The 23,414-nt window shown below is 41.0% G+C and overlaps 1 protein-coding gene across 1 annotated transcript in view; it reads left to right on the plus strand.

Annotated features, from left to right (window-relative positions):
* Positions 1-22,812, plus strand: part of FAM83B (family with sequence similarity 83 member B) — a 106,832-nt gene extending 84,020 nt beyond the window's left edge. Inside the window, exons 3-4 of the mRNA XM_075864133.1 lie at positions 17,301-17,425; positions 20,242-22,812. Of these exons, the coding sequence (XP_075720248.1) occupies positions 17,301-17,425; positions 20,242-22,693 (2,577 nt within the window). The 3' untranslated portion in view covers positions 22,694-22,812. The remainder of the gene's footprint in view (positions 1-17,300; positions 17,426-20,241) is intronic.
* Positions 22,813-23,414: the final 602 nt, after the last annotated feature.

Below are 23,414 nucleotides of genomic sequence, written 5' to 3' on the forward strand. Positions count from 1 at the left end.
AAGTGACACGTCAGATTTTAAAAATGGGGCTCTGTTATTTGGTCCAAAAGTGGAAATATATAACCACACAGGGAATATCCGGCGGACAACCCATACCAGTGATAGCGTCTTACAGCGACCGTGACAAAGGCCGAGGTTCGGCCGAAACGTCTTTACCAAGTCGCTTTCCACCTCAACTTTACCATCTTTTGTTGCAATAAAACTTAAATTTGTTTGCATCTGGATCTTTTGCGTACCTCTGTGTGTGCTGGGGTTATATATTTCCAATATTGTGGGATTCTCGTCCCAACCTTACTAGCACCACGCCAATTGATTGAGGATTGCATCCCAATATCTATTTTTGATTTGGTCCAAAAGTGGCTGCGGCGAGAAGGGATTAACACATCACAGTGAATGGTAAATGCTTTATGGCATTCATATATTTCTTTCTTTACCTATTCTGTACTATAAAATTGTCACGTCATTGGTGATTTTTGTTACGTGTAGGGGGGTGGGGCAAAAAAGGCTAAGCATGGTACAACCCTGGTTGTATGCAATTTTCCCTGAGAATATCAGCTGATCTCCAGGGGCTATAGAAGACTTGTCTGCATGGGTCAGCTGATCCCCAGCCTGCCTACATTTTGAGAAGGGATTGTCCAGATGGGCCAAACCCTTTAATATATGCATGATAGAAAATAAAACTGAATCTTTATTGTGCTTCTCAATATTAGCAACCATCTTTTGACAGAATTATCCAGTAATCAAACAGACTGCAATGTACTCATATGCTTAAAATACAATTATTTTAGTTCACTCATGAATCAATATTTGTAGAAATTAGTCATTTAGTCTATTCAAATCACATGTCAAATAGTAGAGTAGGCCTATTTACATGAAGCCATTAGTTATATTGTTCAGTAATACTTTTACAGTCATCTAAATAGTCTAAAATAAATCATTTATGCAAGGGAGATTGTTTAAATTATTCCACATATCAGCAATAAATTCATAAATTGGAAATGTTCACGTTAGTATTTATCATTCACCCTGTTTACATGAACTGAATATTGTCACTTTTGTCAGTTTTCATTTGAATATAACCAATAATCTCTGTGTATAAATGCTACATTTAATGCACCAAACTGGTGATCGTTCGAGAAAGATAACTTGATTGATTGATTGATTAAATTTGTTACTTGGACAAAGGTCAGCAGTTCGTGATTTGCAATTAAATTCATGAGCCTATCCCATTTTTCAGAAATTATTGCATAATTTATACCAGCAGGAGAATTAGTCAACAGAGTGTATAAAACATAAATGAGCCCTTTTGCAATTATCAACATTACTTTGCACAAATTTTGACACTAATTGGTGTCTAAATATTGTGTAACCTTGTCAAAGCCCCCTGAGCTGTTTTGTTGAAAGTAAGATGCAATGCAATTTTTTTTTTTCGAGTCATGACTTCTATAGTATAGTATGAAAATTAGACAGGCATTACATTTCTATACATCAATCTTTTATTCCTCATACTGGTGGTACATTTTCTCAGTATTAACCCCTTACCCCTCTATTTTTGCGTCGACATAGCTGTATAAGGTGTTGTTTTTTCCGGGACAAGCTGTATTTTTTAATAGCACCATTTTGGGGTACATATTATTTATTGATTAACTTTTATTAACTTTTTTGGGGGGGGGGGATAGAAAGAAATCAGACATTTCGCCACATTATTTTGCGTCCTAAGTCTACACCGTTTACCGTGTGGTATAAATAACACAATAACTTTATTCAACGGGTTGTTACGATTGCAACGATACCAAATTTGTATAGATTTTGTATGTTTTACTACTTTTACACAGTGAAAACACTTTTTTTTCAAAATTATTTGTTTTTGTGTCTCCATATTTGAAGCGCCATAACTTTTTTATTGTTCAGCCGATGTGGTTGTATGAGGGCTTTTTTTTTTGCGGGACGACTTGTAGTTTTTATTGGTACCATTTTGGAGTACATGCGACTTTTTGATCACTTTTTATCACTTTTTTTTTAAGGATTCATAGAAAACAGCAATTTTTCCATTGTTTTTTATTTTCTTTGTTACGGCGTTAACCGTGTGGGTTAAATAATGTAATATCGGGGGCGCAGCGATACCAAATATGTGTAAGTTTTTGCTTTATTATGTTTTTTTAATAGTAAAGCATTTTGTAAGGGGAAAAAGTGTGTTTTTCCTTTTTTTTCATTAACTTTATTAAATTATGCGATCAGCCGATCGCTTTTATAATACACTGCAAAATTTTTGTATTGCAGTGTATTACTGCCTGTCTGTTTAAAACGGACAGGCATCTGCTAGGTCATGCCTCTTGCATGACCTAGCAGGCATTCACTACAGGCAGACCTGGGGGCCTTTATTAGGCACCCGGCTGCCATTGGAGACACAGACACTTGGCGATCTTATCGCCGGGTGTCAGTGGGATGAGAGGGAGTTCCCTCCCTCTCTCCAAAACCACTCAGATGCTGCGCTCGCTATTGAGTGCCTCATCTGAGGGGTTAAACGGGTGAGATCGATACTAATATCAATCTCACCCGTTCAAGCAGGGATGCCTCCCAGCCCTCAGCTACCTCTGGTAGCTGAGAGCAGGGACATTTAACTGCTCCCTGCTCTGTTTATTTATTCTGATGCAGCGCCGAGAAAAGTCTATTGCATCAAAATAAAGCCTACTAATGACCGCCGTGAGAAGACGTATCGGCGGTCATTAAGGGGTTAAACGCAGTCAACCTGTGATAGACATCAGGAAGCCTACCATTCATTGCATAATAAAGCCCTGTATAACCCTTTTGCCTCTATTAACCATCAGCTAAGCTATGAAAGGATTATAATTCTTCTAGTATAAATAAGTATTATAAAACTATGTTCACATAGAGCGGACACGCTGCACAAAAAAATACAGTGTATCCGCCCTCTGCGCCACAGGGAATTCACTGCGCCCCACAGGGACCTCCTACATGCCGGCCTCCTGGGATGACGTTTCTTCCCATGTGACCAGTGCAGCCTGTGATTGGCTGCAGCGTTCACATGGAATGAAACGTCATTCCCAAGAGGCTGGCCTGGACGAAGAAACACAGAATTCTGAAGTGTAAGATTTTCTTTTCTTCTGAGTTGCATTTTTAGAGACGGAATCACTGCTTTTCTACCGCAAAAAAATGCAACATCTGCTATTTGTTGCAGGTTTTTATTTCTACATTGAATTCAATGGGGAAAACTCGCAACAAATAAGCAGCGATTATGCAAATACATTGACATGCTGTGGATTAAAAAAACGCACTACAGGCCAATTTCAGAGCATTTTTTCTGCTCAACATTTACGCAGCGTGTGGATGAGATTTGTTCAAATCTCATCCACTTTGCTGCTACAGTATTGTGCTGCAGATTTCCACAACTAAATCTGTTGCAGAAAGTCCGTAGTATTTACCCTACCTGTGAATTTACCCTTACTATTACAGTGTATAATCCAGCACCTACTTACCAGATTACTGAATAATAATCAGACTATTAATAAAAACAACACATTTCAAGATGTTTTTATTTAGATTTCTAATATTACTAAGTTAGAGTCACGGCGCGGGGTGTGGACCCACTGGGCCATACTGCGTAGCGGGGTAGCAGCTGGCCAACAAGGTACAAAACAATGTCTATAGTTCAGAATGGGTACCTGAGGCAATGTCGACAGTAGCGGAAGAATGACTTGACTTTCGCAGCAGGTGGTACCGTGGATGCAGCGGAAGACACGACTTGACTTTCTCAGTACATACGATAGCACGGGATACAGGGTACAGGCAACAGGAACGGGTAACACTGGGAACTAGGAAACACTGGGAGACCATTTGAAAGACAAACTTCGGTATACAACAACGCTCAGGTGAGGAACAAGTGGGAAGAGCCCCTTTTTATAGTCCAGCAGCCATTTGGGCTAATTATTGGTTGGTGACACCTGGACGCGTACTGGCCCTTTAAGACTGTGCACGGACGGGAGCGCACGCCCTGCAGGAAACAGTCTGAGGACCCGTGTCTGAGGACCCGGAAGTGAGTGCCGGCGTCTTACTGGAGGGAGCTGACGCCGAGATGACAGATGTCCATGGCCGGGGCAGTCAGAGGGTAAGTCTGAACGATGGCTCCTGGCCATAGACGTTACAGTTATTTTGAAAAAGTTTCCTAATGTTTTCCCACGAGGGACATTTATGACATAATGTCACCAAGGGCCGGCCTTAGGATAGATGGTGCCCCGTGCAAAATTATCTTTCGGCGCCCCACCCCATCATTACAAAAATGCCTCATAAAAAAGTATATTGGCCCCACAGTATAATGCCCTATATAGTGCCCCCACACTGTATAATGAACCTTTAGTGCCCCCATACAGTATAATAATAATAATAATATTTCATAATATGATATACACCGTGTTCCAAATTATTATGCACATTGGATTTAACTGTCATAAACATTTAATTATTCGTTTTTCAATTAAACTCATGAATGGTATTCTGTCTTAGGGCTCTTTGGATCATTGTAATCAATCTCAGACATCTGTGATAATTAGTTTTCCAGGTGTGCCCAGTCAAAGGAAAACTACTTAAGAAGGACGTTCCACATTATTAAGCAGGCCACAGGTTTCAAGCAATATGGGAAAGAAAAAGGATCTCTATGCTGCCGAAAAGTGTGAAATAGTGCAATACCTTGGACAAGGTATGAAAACATTGGATATTTCAAGAAAACTTAAGCGTGATCATCGTACTGTGAAAAGATTTGTGGCTGATTCAGAGAACAGACGGGTTCGTTAAGATAAAGGCATAATGAGGAAGGTTTCTGCCAGACAAATTAATAGGATTAGGAGAGCAGCTGCTAAAATGTCATTGCAAAGCAGCAAACAGGTATTTGAAGCCGATGTCGCCTCTGTAGTCCCGCGAACCTCAAGGTGTAGGATCCTCCAGAGGTTTGCAAGTGTGCATAAAGCTATTATTCGGCCACCCCTAAACAATGCTCACAAGCAGAAACGGTTGCAGTGGTCTCAGAAATACATGAAGACTAATTTTCAAACCGTGTTGTTTAGTGATGAGTTCTGTGCAACCCTGGATGGTCCAGATGGATGGAGTAGTGGATGGTTGGTGAATGGCCACCATGTCCCAACAAGGCTGCGACGTCAGCAAGGAGGTGGCGGACTCATGTTTTGGGCTGGAATCATGGGGAGAGAGCTGGTAGGCCCCTTTAGGGTCCCTGACGGTGTGAAAATGACCTCTGAAAATTACGTCGAGTTTATGACTGACCACTTTCTTCCGTGGTACAAAAAGAAGAACCGTGCCTTCCGTAGCAAAATTATCTTCATGCATGACAATGCACCATCTCATGCTGCAAAGAATACCTCTGTGCCATTGGCTGCTATGGGCATAAAAGGAGAGAAACTCATGATGTGGCCCCCATGTTCCCCTGACCTCAACCCTATTGAGAACCTTTGGAGCATCCTCAAGCAAAATATCTATGAGGGTGGTAGGCAGTTCACATCAAAACAGAAGCTCTGGGAGGCTATTCAGACATCCTGCAAAGATATTCAAGCAGAAACGGTCCAAATACTCACAAATTCAATGGATGCATGAATTGTGAAGGTTATATCAAAGAAGGGGTCCTATGTTAACATGTAACTTGGCCTGTTAAGTTTTCTTTTTATTGAAAGAGCTTTTGATTTCTGTAAATATGACCTCCTGATGCTGCAAATTCAACAAATTACCATTTTAGTTCTCTTTACAACCTTTAAAATTTTTTGATCTCTGTTGTGCATAATAATTTGAAACAGTGCATTTTGAGTTTTTTACTTCTAAAAAAAAATCTGTTATCATTAGGAGATTTGTTCAATAAAATTTGCATTATACTCCAACGGTTGATGGCTTGAAGATTATAGTGACTGTCATTTGCATCGACTATTTAGGAAAATCAGCGAAAAATAACATTTGCATAATAATTTGGAACGCGGTGTAGTAGAACCACTTCAAGGACACAGTACTTTGTCCTCTAATTGTGCCCACACAGTATTATGTCCCCTAAATGCCACACACAGTATATTGCCCCCTGAAGTACCCCTAGACAGTATAATGTCCGCTTAGTGGCCCCCACACAGTACAATGCCCCCTCCCCTGGCTGCCACACACAGCCCCCCATGTAGATAGTGCCCCCCTTTAGATTGTATCATACAGCCTCCCTTTAGACAGTGCCATAATCCCCCACCTCCTCCTTGTAGATCGTGCCATAATCCTCCACCTCCTACTTGTAGACAGTGCCACACATCCCTCTGCCTCCCTCTTGGGGACAGTGCCATACAGCATCCCTATAGACAGTGCCATAATCCCCCACCTCCTCCTTGTGGATTGTGCCATACAGCCCACCCTTGCAGACAGTGCCCCCAAGCAAAACAAAAATTGTAGTCACGTAGGCCCCATTCCCACGACGAACTAAGCTGCTCCACAATGGGATCCTTGCATAGGCCGGCGTGATCCTGTAGCCTAGTACAGAGTTTCCCAACATTTTCAGACTCCGAGACTTCGAGAAAGTCATTTTCGGACTTGGAGAAAGTCAGAAAATGGCTAAAAACAAGCACTACACTCGTAGGGTATGTTCACACAGCGTTTTGTGTAAAGGCAAAAAATATCTGCCTTCAGGAATTTTGAAGCAGATTTTGAATTGACAGCGTTGCTTGACCATATTTTTTTTTGCGTCTTTTTTTTTAAGCCGTTGAAGCTAATGCAAAACACGCAGGGAAAAAAGCACTCCAAACGGGCGCCGCAGGTATTTTCTGCCTCCTATTAATTTCAGTTGGAGCTCAGAGGTGGAAACCACTTGAAGACTATCAGCCCCCCACTCACAGTAAAATGACCATCATCTCCCCACTCACAGTAAAATGTCCATCAGCCCGCCACCCACAGATTCCCCCTGTAGATAGTGCCACACAGCCCCTTGTAGGTAGTGCCACAAAGCCCGCTATAGGTAGTGCCACACAGCCCCCTGTAGGTAGTGCTACAGAGCCCCTTGTAGGTAGTGCCACACAGCCCCCTTGTAGGTAGTGACACACAACCCCCTGTAGATAGTGCTACACAGCCCCTTGTAGGTAGTGCCACACTGGCCCCTTATGGGTAGTGCCACACATCCCCCTTGTAGGTAGTGCCACACAGTCCCCTTGTAGGTAGTGCTAAACAGCCCACAGCCCCCTTGTAGATAGTGCCACTGTAGCTCCCTGAATGAGCGGAATCCCCCTGTGGCCATGGCCGGGGATTCCGCTCCTGTAGCGCTCCGCCTGATGCCTCTGTCCATATATGGACAGTAACATCAGGGGCAACTCCTGAAGCATAATCCCCCTCCACAGCGTTGCCATCGCTGTAACCGAAGATTCCACTCCAGGAGAAGCCCCTGTCGTCCGTGTCCATTTATGGACAGTCTCTCCTGGAGTGGAATCCCCGGTCAAAGAGTCTGCAATTCTGTGGACGGGGATTCCGCTTCAGGAGTTGCCCCTGATGTCACTGTCCACATATGGACAGAGACTTGATGTCCAGGAGCGGAATCCCCGGCCACATGGGGATTCCGCTCCTTCAGGGAGCTACAGTGGCGCTAGTAGATAGCAGAGCAGGGAGATACCTCCCTGCTCTGCTATAGTGGCTGCTAGTGGCACCGCCGGCCATGGGGCCCTCATGCCCGGTGTCGCCGCTAGCAGCTGCTATGACTGCTACAGCGGTAGCGACGCCACTGGGCGCTTCTGAAACAAGCAGGGGAAGGGAGCCAGTGCACGCCCCCTTCCACCTGCTGGAGTGATGCGCCCTGTGCAATGGCACAGGTCTTACACCCCTACGGCCGGCCGTGCCTGCACCTATCTCTATTACATGGGTGGGAGTTACGGAAACAGCGTAACTCACAGAGCTACACTGTTTCCGTAACTTCCATAGTAGTGAATGGCAGTTACGGAAGCAGCGTAGCATGTGAGCTATTTCCGTAACTATCATTCAGTTCTATGGGGCTTATGGAAACACTACGCTATTTTTTCCTTCATGGTCGGAAATCAGCCAGAACACAAAGAGGTAGAACGGGGATTAGGGGCCCTGTTCTAGAAATAAGTGCAGGTCCCGCATCTATCTGACATTTATGATATATCCTCTGGATATGTCATAAATGTCCCTTGTGGGAAAACGCCTTTAAGCCTGAATATATTTTTTGAGAGAGTTAGTTTTGCTTTAATATTATTAGTGGTGCTTCTTAATTGCTGAGTACCAAGTTTCCTAGCTTTGCTAGTCCAACAGCATAAATTTTTATCTATGATGTCTAGAATTGTTATTTATAAAAATGAAGGTCTTCACAAGGATACAGCTGCAGTTTGAGTTATTGTAATGCATGCTGCTGCTTAATAAAAAAGTAAATTTAGTCCTCTACGGCAGCATATTTTTTCACAGATGGCTGAGTAGCAAATGCACTTTTACAGTATATGGAAAAGTATGAGTCTTCCATAAACAAACTGTTAATACATGATCATCTGCATTTATATCAAATGTCATTGTGTATACTTTACATATGTTTTCCAAGAAAATATTTAAATCACATACTATGAAACGGCCAAAAAATTGCCACAAGCTTTTGCTTTTAGCCTTTTGCTGCATAAAGCGAAGAGTGAAATGGCAACCCACATTTTTCCTAAATTAAATATGTGTAGGAAGAGGATATTTATCTACCCCATTGCTGGGTGATGTTCTAAACGTACCTCATGGATGGCTCATTCTTAAAATGGTTGTCTGGTTTAGAAAACCTGCTTTCATATACCCTATTATGGATTCTTAGTTAATTAATATAGGGGGGGAGGTCTTTTGTTTAGGATTCTCATCTCTTGGCCAAAATGGAGAGTAATTACAAAGAACGTCTCTTGCTTTGGAGGACGTGTCAATTAGAGTTTCTCACTCTGGAGGACCTGTGCATTAAACAGACAACACGTTAATTTGAATGGGCATTGTAGCACCGCAGGGAAATTAACCCTGACTGACATTTTATGTAAATGTAGATCATAGTAGTGGAAAAGTATGCGGCGGGCTCACAAACTGAGCCTGCTCAATATGTCACAGGTGTCAGCTGTATATTACAGCTGATACCTCACACTAACTGCCAGCTATAGGGATAACTCCGATAATGGCCTTTTAACTACTTAGATGCCATGGTGAATAGCGACCACATCACCTAAGCCATTAGACAGCAGGGTGTCGACGGAAAAATTAAAAGTTATGGAGAAATAAACAAACCTGGAAAAATTTTAAATGGCTATTCGGGAAAGGGTTATACATATTAAATCTAGTTGTTGGGGATCAGTTATTTTCAAGGGGCCCTTCTAATAAGTAGGAATAGTCCAAAGAGGACAATTCCCTTTAAGCTAGCCCCATATCCTAGAGTTTAAAGATTCAAAACACAATTGGGAATTTATCAACCATTCTACGTCAGTTTTCAAAAGGACTCAAAAGTCACAATTTGCATTGTAATTTTTAACGTCGTCCTTGACACTTTTGGGGAAAGAGCGCATGGCTTCGCAAAAGGGGACAGGGGCACTGCAGCCAGATAAATGTATTATAAATTACACCAGAAAGCTGGTGTAAATTATAGTGGAAATCTACATCAGCTGCTAGCTGGCTTAGATTTCGCTCTGTGGGGCATAGCAAGGTAGAGGCATATGCCATACCTTACCCTTCCCCATCAGACTATCCCCTGCCCCCCCCTTATTGGACAATTTAATAATAAAAAAAAAAAAAAAAAAAAGTCAATGCTCACCCCACTGATCAACTTCTCCCCTCCGGGTCCCCTCAGGCTCCCTCAGCATGTTGCAGCTCATACAACGTACTGATGCCGTGCAAAGTCAGGACGTTGTATGCGACGCAGCCCTGATAATTTTGAGTGCTGCATTGCATATGAGGCTCTAAGGCTATGTTCACACGGGGTATTTTGCCGAGTTTTTTGACGCGGAAACCGCGTCGCAAAACTCGGCAGAAACGGCCCGAGAACGCCTCCCATTGATTTCAATGGGAGGCGTCGGCGTCTTTTTCCCGCGAGCAGTAAAACTGCCTCGCGGGAAAAAGAAGCGACATGCCCTATCTTCGGGCGCTTCCGCCTCTGACCTCCCATTGACTTCAATGGGAGGCAGGAGAAAGCGTATATCTCGCTGTTTTATGCCCGCGGCGCTCAATGGCCGCGGGCGAAAAACGGCGCGATAATTGCCGCGAAAATCGGCGTGCAGGGAGAGGAATATCTGCCTCAAAGTTCCAAACGGAATTTTGAGGCAGATATTCCTCCCCCAAAATACTCTGTGTGAACATAGCCTTACGCTGCTTGGCATTATAACTTTGTATGTGCTGTGCAGCGTGTTGATAGGGCCTGAGGGGACACGGGGGTAGAAGAGGAGCAGTGAGGTGAGTATGCTTCTTTTTAATATATGGCCGATGGTTAGGGAGAAATAGACAGTGCATGGCCGAAAGATGCGACACATTTATTAAGAGGCGTTTGAGCTCTTAATAAATGTGTTCTTTCTATTAAGACTGGCATGTGAAATTAATAATTTATTCCCCCCTTGGTCTCTTCTCTGTAATTAAGAAGCCTCTTGATACGTAAGATAAAGAATCATGTTCTATCTATATGAAAATTTTGCTTCATTATAGTTTTAGAAAATTTAAAAGTACCTAAAGTCCAGAGGCAACTTAAAAGAAATAGAAAATAACTTTATAAACAACAGTTTTATTAATTTGTTGTTATTATTATTATTATTATTATTATTATTATCCAAAAACGACTTCTTCTTCTAGAAGCATGAGTATCTGCAGATATACCGGGGCAGAAATGTGACTAATATCTGTGCAGGAGGCAGACTATAGATTAGTGCTCCCCAACCTGTAGCTCTCCAGCTGTTGTGAAAACCGACAGCATCTGGCATACCTTGACAAGAGCAGGCATGCCGGAAGCTGCAGATTTCACACCAGCTGGAGATTATTACTATAGACCATGGTTGAACTGTCAAAAGTCTGCTGATAGCTTGGCACGGAATTAAGTTCTCTATGGCTTCTCTAGAAAGAGAGATTTTATTAATAACGATAAATATTATCAATCCCAAATCTGCATCCATTTATCTCTCAGAGGTATACTTTATATTCATGTAAAGAAGCACAAAAAATGTTACGCAACCACGTCTAACTTTCTAGATTGTTACATTAGATATACCATTAAAATATACAGTATTAAAGCCAGAAAATAATCAAGCATATTAGTTATATGGAAAAAGAGAAAAATATAATATGATTTCTAAGACTTTCAACATAGTAGTTACTTTATTGTCATGATGTATACTAGATTAAAAAATAAAACACTTTAGTCTTATCTCTTCTGTTTACAGATTAAGCCAATTTCTATTAGCAGTATTCAGTTGTCATTTCTTTCCATATTATAAGATTGCCAATGCCTCGTGGACCAAAATTCAATTACATTATTTCTGACATCCTCCTGGCTACATATATATATATGTATATATATATATATATATATATATATACTACCGTTCAAAAGTTTAGGGTCACTTAGAAATTTCCTTATTTTTGAAAGAAAAGCACAGTTTTTTTCAATGAAGATAACATTAAATTAATCAGAAATACACTCTATACATTGTTAATGTGCTAAATGACTATTCTAGCTGCAAACGTCTGGTTTTTAATGCAATATCTACATAGGTGTATAGAGGCCCATTTCCAGCAACCATCACTCCAGTGTTCTAATGGTACATTGTGTTTGCTAACTGTGTTAGAAGGCTAATGGATGATTAGAAAACACTTGAAAACCCTTGTGCAATTATGTTAGCACCGCTGTAAACAGTTTTGCTGTTTAGAATAGCTATAAAACTGACCTTCCTTTGAGCTAGTTGAGAATCTGGAGCATTATATTTGTGGGTTCGATTAAACTCTCAAAATGGCTAGAAAAAGAGAGCTTTCATGTGAAACTCGACAGTCTATTCTTGTTCTTAGAAATGAAAGCTATTCCATGCGAGAAATTGCCACGAAACTGAAGATTTCCTACAACAGTGTGTACTACTCCCTTCAGAGGACAGCACAAATAGGCTCTAACCAGAGTAGAAAGAGAAGTGGGAGGCCCCGCTGCACAACTAAGCAACAAGACAAGTATATTAGAGTCTCTAGTTTGAGAAATAGACGCCTCACAGGTCCTCAACTGGCAGCTTCATTAAATAGTACCCGCAAAACGCCAGTGTCAACATCTACAGTGAAGAGGCGACTCCGGGATGCTGGCCTTCAGGGCAGAGTGGCAAAGAAAAAGCCATATCTGAGACTGGCTAATAAAAGGAAAAGATTAATATGAGCAAAAGCACACAGACATTGGACAGAGGAAGATTGGAAAAAAGTGTTATGGACAGACGAATCGAAGTTTGAGGAGTTTGGATCACACAGAAGAACATTTGTGAGACGCAGAACAACTGTAATGATGGGGATAGGGAAACAGACACGTGAGCCCTAATCTACCCGCCACTCAGTCCCTGCCTACTTGCAACGACCCGCCCTAGGCGACGGGGTACAACTGGGCGATGGTCCCTACTCTCAATAGGTGCACGACAGACAAACAGACAAGGGTACACAGAAGCAAAGGGAAATTGGGCAGTTGCCCACGGCAACACCGAACAACAAGAGTGGTGAATAAGTCGCGTCAAACCAGGAGTGTACGAGGTACAAAACGCAGAGCAGGAGAGTAGTGAACAAGCCGAGTCAAACCAGAAGTATACGAGGTACCAAACGCAGAGCAGGAGAGTAGTCAGTAAGCCAGGGTCATATGAAGCAGGGTCAAATAGTACAGAAGCTGCAGCAGGGCTAGGAAACCAAACAGAAGAATCACAAGCAAGGAGGAACAGGAAAGGCAGGTATAAATAGACAGAGGGCTGTGATAGGCTCTCCCACTCCTAAGCCTGCCATTCTGAGTGGTGGAAGATGGAGTCAGTCTCACAGACATAGAAGCAGGTGCAGACTGATTACCTATGGGCGTATACACAGAAGCTGTGCCTGGCAGATCCTTAACAACAACTGAAAAGATGCTGGAAGAGTGTCTGACACCATCTGTCAAGCATGGTGGAGGTAATGTGATGGTATGGGGTTGCTTTGGTGCTGGTAAAGTGGGAGATTTGTACAAGGTAAAAGGGATTTTGAATAAGGAAGGCTATCACTCCATTTTGCAACGCCATTCCATACCCTGTGGACAGCGCTTGATTGGAGCCAATTTCATCCTACAACAGGACAATGACCCAAAGCACACCTCCAAATTATGCAAGAACTATTTAGGGAAGAAGCAGGCAGCTGGTATTCTATCTGCAATGGAGTGGCCAGCGCAGTCACCAGATCTCAACCCCATAGAGCTGTTGTGGGAGCAGCTTGACCGTATGGTACGCAAGAAGTGCCCATCAAGCCAATACAACTTGTGGGAGGGGCTTCTGGAAGCATGGGGTAAAATTTCTGCCGATTACCTCAGCAAATTAACAGCTAGAATGCCAAAGGTCTGCAATGCTGTAATTGCTGCAAATGGAACATTCTTTGATAAAAGCAAAGTTTGAAGGAAAAAATTATTATTTCAAATAAAAATCATTATTTCTAACCTTGTCAATGTCTTGACTATATTTTCTAGACATTTTGCAACTCATTTGATAAATATAAGCGTGTGTTTTCATGGAAAACACAAAGTTGTCTGGGTGACCCCAAACTTTTGAGCAGTAGTGCATATATATATATATATATATATATCTACCTATCTATAATATATATATATATATATATATATATATATATATATATATATATATATATAAAAATAGGAAAATCATACATTATACAAGGCAAATAGCTATATAATGATGAACTGTGCACATTTTCCTAAAATACATACAGTAGATATGAGGGTGCATAAACCATATATACACAGGCTTGTACTGTCACTCATTAATACAGAAATATTTGATGATATATATACAGTACACATTAGTGTCATAAACTATATTTAAGGGGGTGACTGTAGCCTTCCTGATTTACGGTGGTAATTTAAAATAGACCCCCCTCCCCCCCCCCCCACACACACACGCATATAGCATTTCATTTCAGGAAGCTAATGGATCTTATACTTGGAGAACCATAGAACATGTGGTGTACTCTTACATACATAGAATCAAATGACTTGATTTCATTTGAAGTCTGTAGTGATGGTCGCAGACGCAGGCTGGTTTTATTAGACTTGGAAATGGCAGAAACCTTGGCCCTTCCTACCCTGGTAATGCTAGACTGCTGCTGCTGTGTTGTATCTGGCTGGTTATGAAAAATGTGGGGGACACCCCACATAGTTTTTTCCAATTACTGGTATCTTTTTTTTTAAATTTTGGGGTCTACATAATTTTTCATAACTAGCCAGATACAACATATTAGCAGCAGGCTGTCATTACCAGGGTGGGAAGGGCCTCTATTTTTGGGATTTCCCGGTCTAATAGTACCAGCCTGTGGCCGCCCCAGTACCTGACCATCTCCACCGCTGGTGGCGGTAGGTACCGGGGTAATAATGGGGGTTAGTGTTAGCCTCTACACCGGCTAATACTAAGCCCTGCCTTACTACTGGATGTTGTCAATCAGCCAGCGGACATTATGAAAGCAGTAGTAATAAAGTTTAAAAAAAACAAAGACATAGAAAAAACTTTTTTTATTGACATAATAAACTCCCACACAACCCTCATTAACCATTTTATTGAAAATAAAAAAAGCCGTCATCGAAGTAGACCTCAAATCCGTCATAGTCCAAACATCAAACCTGTAAAAAAAGCACAAACACACAAAAAAAACATTAGTAACACATGTGGTAGGCTTAAATATAGGGCACATGTGTGATACTGTTTTACCCTGTATATAAGCCTACAACAAGGTAAGCTTAGATACAGGGCCCAAAAGACAGTATCACACATGGGCCATGTATATAAGCCTACCATGTGGCAGGCTTAGATACAGGGCCCCAGCACACAGTAATCTTACACATTATAAGGTTACTGTCTGTTGGGGCACTGTACATAAGCCTTCTATGTGGTAGGCTTAGATACGGGGCCCATCAGATAGGATCACACCATGGTAGGCTTAGATACAGGGCCCCAACAGACAGTAACCTTATGCAGAATAAGATTACTGTCTGCTGGGGCCCTGTATCTAAGCCTATCACTTGGTAGGCTTAGATACAGGGCACATGTGTGATCCTGTCTGCTGGGGCTCTGTATCTAAGCCTACTATGAGGTAAGCTTAGATACAAGGCCCAAGTGCGATACTGTCTGTTGGACCCTGTATGTAAGCCTGCCACAAGGTAAGCTTAGATACATGCCCAGCAGAAGGATCACACCCTGTGAGATCCTGTCTGATGGGCCCTATATCTAGGCCTAACACATAGTAGTCTTAGATACAGGGCCTCAGCATACAGTAACAGTATACTTAAACTCCTCCTTCGGCTCTGAGCCCAGTGGAGGTCCTGACACCATCCAGTCTTGCGACCCTGTGCGCCGCGCACATCTTCGTGACGTCATGACATCAAAGATATCGGGACCTCTGCTGTGCTTGGAATGAGGAGGGTAAGTATACTAGTAATAAAGTAACAGGGGCCGTGTTGTTTATGACATAGACCCCCAGTTACTATAGTAACTTTTACTAGATATGGTGCTGGGGCCGTGGTCCCCGCTGGCTACAGGGCCCGGTCGCAATTGCGTCCGAAGCAAACCCTATAGCTACGCGGTCGTGATTGGCCCCTGTTTAGCCCAGGCTCCTGACGGGAGTACCATCTGTACTGCCCTGATGGTGGCCCTGGGCACTTTAGAGGTGTACATTGGGTTAATTTCCAAACATATACACCAAATGTAGTATACAGTGTGTACCAAAACTAAGATGTAGAATTCCATATTCTGAAATGTAATCTAGTGGATGCTCTTATTCAGTGGGTAGTTTATAAGGAGTAGTTCAGTTATTTCTTTATGCATGTGCTGATGCACAAAGCACATTCTATTAGAAAATGTATAATGGATGGTTTGTAAATATGTTATGTTCTTTTTTATTTTATGACAATATATAGTACTCTGTTCAATGACTAAATTTAACATTAATCAAATCAACTTTTTGGAGAAGAAATGTAACCTTAGGCCTCATGCACACTTCCTTCACCATTTTATCGGCTGTTTTTGATGGATCCGTGTGCCCGTTTTGTTATCCATGTGGTTTCCATGTGCACTCCGTGTTTCCGCCGAGCATGGTACTATCCAGGGTGCTGAAAGGGCATGGTTGTTCAGCGTTTGTCACTGTACATGGTGCTGAAAGAGTTAATGGGCTGCACTGATCGGCGGTAACTCTTTCAGCACCCTGGACAGTAAGTAGCGCTGAAGAATGACCATGCTCCGCACTCGCAAAATACAATTCCAATGAAATAAAAAATGAAAAGATCAGTTCATACTTACCCAGAACTCCCTGCTTTTTCCTCCTTTCCGGCCTCCTGGGATGACATTTCATCCCATGTCACCGCTGCAGCCAATCACAGGCTCTAGAGGCGATCACATTGGATAAAAATTTATAACAGAAGGCTGGACTGGATGACGTCAGAAGGCCAGCCTCCTGGGGTGACGATTCATTCCATGTGACTTCTCTGCAGCCAATCACAGGCTGCAGCTGCCACATGAACTGCCGTGTCATACAGGAAGCTCGGACTGGAGGAAGCAGAGGGACTCGTCATCAAGACAACGACCGGGGTGCGTATGAACTGATTTTTATTTTATTTTTATCAGCAGACTCTTCTCTCTATCAGTGCTGGATAGAGAGAAGTGGCTGCAGATTAGTGTAATATCGCTAATGTACTTCTGCCCGCCCGGCCTTTGCTAGGCAACAGCTCCGTCACACACGGACGGCACACAGATGCTTTCCGTGTGCCTTCAGTTTTTTTTGACGGCCCCATGAGCAACGGGACCATCAAAAAAACTGAAGTGTGCATGGCCCCATTGAAATATTGAAATTAATGGGTCAGGGTGCTAGCCATCAGAAAAATGGCTTGCACCCTGAAGGAAAAGCCTGAAGCGGGGCATGAAGCCTAAGAGTTTACTGTCAACTTTTTTTTTCCACATGGTAAAGGGTAGACAGAATGAGATGTTTGATGTGAAAATATGCTTTATACCATAGAAATGCATTACCTTAACCCAGTGTATTATATTTACTATTGTTATATTTATTTTTCACAGAACATGAGAGTTCGAACAGTCAAAGGACAGGAATATTTTTCTAAGTCAGGAGCAAAGTTCTGTGGAAAAATGGAACAGAAGTTTCTTCTAGTTGACTGTGAGAAAGTTATGTATGGCACTTACAGGTAAAATACTCAGTGATGATGAAAATAATATAGATTATTATTATTATTATTATTTGTCACATTTATAAAATATTTATCAAGCTAAAGACTTCTTCACTGAAACATTGTTATTAATTGTGTAAGCTCGAATTACAGTTTAAGATGTGCTAAGACTTGCATTTTATTTTGCCTAGGGCAAGGGTGTTAAGAACACTGTGATTCACTATCTAGGAGGATGGAGAATTTGAAAGCAATAGTACGCTTGTTCAGCATAACATAGTATAAGTAGGAAATACTGTTGCTTTACTACATGCCCTTTGTTTTGTTGCCAAATACACAATAGTCTTGAATCCTGGTCAAATACTCTTTGTTCTAAAATTCACAAGTGACACTGTTCTTATCTAAAACAATGAATGCACAGATACAATTTAGGATGTAAAAATAAATGTTTATGTCTGAATTAATGGCTTTGTCCCTGAACTGTATAATTGAGCAAAATCATTCATTTTTCTTGATCAACTTCCATGGAACAATTGTAAAATTATGAACTTGCTTCAATTTTTTCTTGTATGGGCATGTCCACATGTAACGGATTTACGCAGCATTTACACATCAAGCAGACAATCCACTGCGAAAAAATCCTCACCATTTCATATGATTTTACTGCGGAAAATAGTGCATATTTTTACTGTGTTTTTTTTGGTGTGTCTTTTCAAGGGCTGTGGGAAGGTGATATTTCTTCTTCCTGTGATATAATTTCCACCTCCTGTAAGAGTTTCCGCAGCAAATTATGCAGTACATTGTAGTTGAATTGTTGTTCCTCATTGATTTCTATTGGGAAAAACACAGAAAACAGTCCACTTTCCGCAGCAATAATTGACATACTTCAGAATCCAAATTCTGCACTGCAGGCAAAATTTCTGGAGGGAATTTTTCTGCAGCGTGTGGATGACATTTGCTAAATCCCACACGCTTTGCTGCTACTGTATTATGCTGCATATTTGCCGTACATAGTTCCGGACATAAAATCACAGCTAGTCCGTTACGTGTGGTCAAGCCCTTTGCATTGGAATAATTAAAGGGATTTCCCAGGCTTGCAAAACATATTTAAATAAGCTGTAAATGCTTTAAAATAACAAGAAATGATTTACTCACCTTTTAAATCTTCCACAGCTTTTTTGCCCATGGTTCCCTATGCCATTACTATCCTTTGCTTACGCCACTGCAGCGATGATGTGTTGTCCAATCACTAGCAGCAACAGTGACATAATGATCTTACTGACTTGACCTCTGTGGTCTAGTGTTGTGACACGACCCATCATCACTGCAAAGGTGTAACCAAAGACGGGAAAGAGGGAACTCTCTGCATACGAGCGTATTTCAAAGTTGAGAATATTTTTTTTTTTTGTTATTTTACCACATACATAATTTATTTGACATTTTTACAGCCTGAGTAACCCTCTTTAGCAGATGTAGGAGACTGGATAACACCTGCTACACAGACTTTCATCCTTGTGTGCCTTACATTTTAATTTAATGGCTGTGCATGATTATACAAATATGTATATTTTAAAGGAATACTTTAGGAAAAACTGATACACTGTGCAGGAACTGAAGGAGTGGTGCATGAATTCTATATATTTTTTGTGTACTTTAAAGAGGCTCTGTCTCCACATTATAAGTGGCCTATCTCCTACATAATCTAATCGGCGCTGTAATGTAGATAACAGTAGTGTTTTTTATTTATCTTATTTTTGATCAAGTTATGAGCAATTTTAGATTTATGCTAATTAGTTTCTTAACCCCTTCCCGACGCAGCCCTTTTTCAGATTTCCATTTTCATTTTTTCCTCACCACCTTCCAAAACCCATTACTTCTTTATTTTCCGTCGATATAGTAGTATGAGGGCAGCGCTTAATAGGAGCACAAAGATCGCGAACCTGGGCAGCCATAGCAACCATCGCCCACCCGCGATTGCGTTGCGGGGGGCGCGATGAGCTGTTAGAGGGGGTCGCCCCCCTCTTTCTAATGATTTAAATGCTTCAGTCGGTATTGACTGCAGCATTTAAAGAGTTAAACTAGCAGGATTGCGCTCCAGCGCGATGCCGCTCTTTACTCAGAAGTGTCGGCTGTAATATACAGCCGACACCGGCATCGTATGGAGCGGGTTCACTCCGTGAGCCCGTTCTATACTTCCCCAACCCGACTTTGGCGTCTGGATACGTCAAATGTCAGGAAGGGGTTAGTGACCAACTGGGTGTGTTTTTACTTTTGACCAAGTGGGCATTGGGAAGAGAAGTGTATGACGCTGACCAATCAGTGTCATACACTTCTCATTGTTCCAGCCCAGCTTCTTTCGATGCACACACAGTTGGGCATTAAGAAAGTCATTAGCATAAATCTAAAATTGCTCATAACTTGCTCAAAAATTATAATTTTTCAAAATAAAAACCACTGTTGTTATCTACATTACAGCGCCGATCAGATTATTTAGGAGATATGGCATTTATAATCTGGTGACAGAGCCTCTTTAAATCACTGAACTGCCTCCTTATTCCCTTCACTAGGTATAACATAGTGTGTCAGTTTTTCCTGGAGTGTTCCTTTTGATTTTAAAGACAAATACCTTTGATTAGTGCTAACTACAAAACAATATATTGCTTTATTAATTCGTCCATTGGCTAGAGATAAAAAAAGTATAAATATTAATTGAATTTCGCTGAGCCTTGGATTGAAAGTATTCTATGGTTCACTAATTCTAAGTAAATGTAAATGTGTAAATATAAATGATTCATCATAACAGCTAATCTTTATTCATTTCTTTTTTGTTTTTAAAGCTTTATGTGGTCATATGAAAAGGTTCACTTAAGTATGATCCAAGTTATCACTGGAAATCTAGTAAAGTGCTTTGATGAGGAATTTCGAACGCTCTATGCTCGTTCCTCTATCCCTGCAGCATTTGGACCTGAAGTATCTGTGACTGGAAAACACAAAAAAATACCATGGGAAAATGGATCACACCAAAACTCATTATCTTCTTTACTCTCTGCTTCAAGTCAAAGAAGCCTTTTTGGAAGAAAAGAGCAAACTAGCATATTGGATTCTTCTTATTTAAAATCAAGGAATAGATTCGTCAATAATGAAGATGAAAAATACAATACAAGAAATTTGCCGTATAGGGGATTCAATGTTCAGAATAAAGTTAATCAGTTCCAGCAGTTTGATCGGAATGACAACTGGAAACGACATAGTTATGCAGCAGGGGAAAAGACAGATGTGTCTCCCTATTTAATGCTTAATAGAGCTGCAAACAGTAGGATTAATCACCAACCTGTTCAATGGAATAGACAGCCAGATGTTAATAGTATAGGGTCATCATCCAGGGGTGGGTACTCAAGTAATTACAATGGATCTGCTAGTCAAAGCTTTGCCAACCGTTTGTCACAAAGATTAACAACAAATCTTTCTGAAAGAAATTCAAGTGTACGAAGATCTTTTCATGGAACGGACAATCATGTGCGTACGGTACAGCAGAGGATGCCCACATTGGAGCACACTACCAAGTCATTTCTTCGAAACTGGAGAATTGAATCGTACTTAAATGACCACTCTGATATACCTCCAGAATCAAGTGAAACGGAGCTGAACAGAGGAGATGGTAATGAGGGGGCTGATAATTCAATGGACAATCCAATGTACAGCCACTCAAGGCTACGGGCATCAATTCTGTACAAGCCAACTTTGCCAGAACAAAAGGAAGCTAGCAGTGGTACGACAAACTCCTCTCATTCTAATTCAACTATTGTTGATTCTCAGGGAAGTCAAACGCCAAAAGCATCTCCCCCATTAAATGTTAGGGTTTCAGAGCCAAAAGAAGTCAACTTTCCAAGCTATGATACATCACAGTCTTCTCAACATCATGATGTGTTAAAAAGGCATAGTCTGCAGGTCACAGACAACGCCCAACTCACAAACCATGGTTTACGTTACAATACCAACCCAGGGCCATCAAGTTACCTCTACACAACACTTTGTACCAACAAACAGCCAGACAGTATTAGGAAACCAAATGACAACATTCTAAAAAGGCGTAGCTTGCCTCTCTTTGAAAGTCGTAAGGTAAACGTAATCCCGCCAAACTATATTTATACATCATTAATGAATAGGCAGCCAAACAACCCTGTACGCCAAAACCCTTCAGATTTCCACAGCACAGACAAACAAGGCCACAATACAAGCCATGAAAATGAACCTGTTGGCAGTGATGCTATACAACCTGTTAAGGAATCATTGTCCACAGAAACATTGGATGAAGATGATAGCAAAGATTCCCCGGGCAAGAAAGAAAATAAAGGTTCTCCCAGCTTTCTTAAAAAAGGCTCAAAGAAACTGAAATCTTTGCTCAATCTAGCTCCAGAAAAGAAAGAAACCCTATCTAAAAACAAAGCACCTGCCTTTTATAGAATGTGCAGCAGTTCTGACACATTGATCTCGGAAGACGATGCTGAACAATGTCCAAAAAAATCTGACACAAAAAATGATTCCTCTCCTCAAAGAGAAAAGACACTGTCCATGTCACAAATAAGTCTAAATAAAAGTAAAGAAAATGTTACTATAGGATCTAGTAGATCAAACACACTTCTTTCAGATGATGGCAAATCAAATCGGTCACCTACTATCAGTAGTGTTGAAAATAAATTTCTTGAAAACACAGGTGATGTATCTGCTCCTCGATTTAATACAGAACAAATGCAATTTCAAGACACAAGGACACAAGTCAAAAATAATCCCTATGGCAGAGTCGTAACTCCTGCAATGCAGAGAGAAATCTTAAGACATCCCAAGGATGGCATTCATAGAGTATTGTCTCAGAGAGAGATACAGCATAGTAATATCCCTCATATCATGCAGAGAGAGATGCATTTACGACACTCGCACAGAGATATGCAGCACAAAGAGCTACCACGTAGGGATATGAATATGGTGCAGCCTATGCCAGAATTTTCCAAACCTCAAGAGGACTCCAGCATGTCTCGGTCAAATGACAGAAGAGTTTATAGTCGTTTTGAGCAGTTTTGTAAGCCAGAAAACAATGTACCTTCTTCTAATACACAAAGTATGAACGCTCCGGTTTTAGACTATAAAAGTAAGGGAGTTGTGCCCAATTATTCAAGACCACCAACTACCTTAAGTTACAATTCACATGTTTATAACTCTGTCCAACCAAATGAAAATAAATTTGGCAGATTCATGCAAAAATTTGGAAACTTTATTCACAAGAAACAGTAAAGAACAGTCAGTGACTTTGATGTCTTTGTAAATAGGGGATTGTTTACTAGTTCATTGGTGCAATAGGATTGTTTATCCATTTTGTAAAATATGTTGTTTTTTTTTTAAATAAAACTATCCTGACAGTATTATTGCCTGTTTCTTTATTATATATAGATTTATATCAATGGCTACCAATTTCACATATTTAACCTATACTAATAGAATACTTAAAATAGAAGAATTGCATTCTAATATAGTCTACAGTATGTTGTTAAATAAATAGTATCTCTTGAAGGTAGCAGCTCTGACATTTTATAGGTTATATATGTAAATTTCCTATTATTGTTAAACTGCTTCAAGATTGATATGTAATATCTATACTCTTATTTATAGTAATTATTAGAGATGGGTGATTTCACACAGATCAAATTCAGTCCGAATTTCCAAAAAGTTATGGATTCCTCAAAGTCCTGGGAAGGTTTCCCCATAATGCTTTGCACGCTGCCTTCGCAAAATGCACTGTGGTTATGCCTCCCTCTAGGACAGCCAATCATGAGGGATATAGGTGGATGACATTACTAATAATGGCCCGGAGTTAAAAAGTCCTAGGAGACATCACAGTCAGACATTAGTTTTTAGGGCAATCATGGTACTGGCGATTCACAGCAAATTTATTCTGACCTAATCGGACAGCCGATTCAATAGAATCGGTCGAAAATTTATTTCAGGAAATTCACTC

This window comes from Rhinoderma darwinii, chromosome 4 (assembly GCF_050947455.1).
Source record: "Rhinoderma darwinii isolate aRhiDar2 chromosome 4, aRhiDar2.hap1, whole genome shotgun sequence".
NCBI lineage: Eukaryota > Metazoa > Chordata > Amphibia > Anura > Rhinodermatidae > Rhinoderma > Rhinoderma darwinii.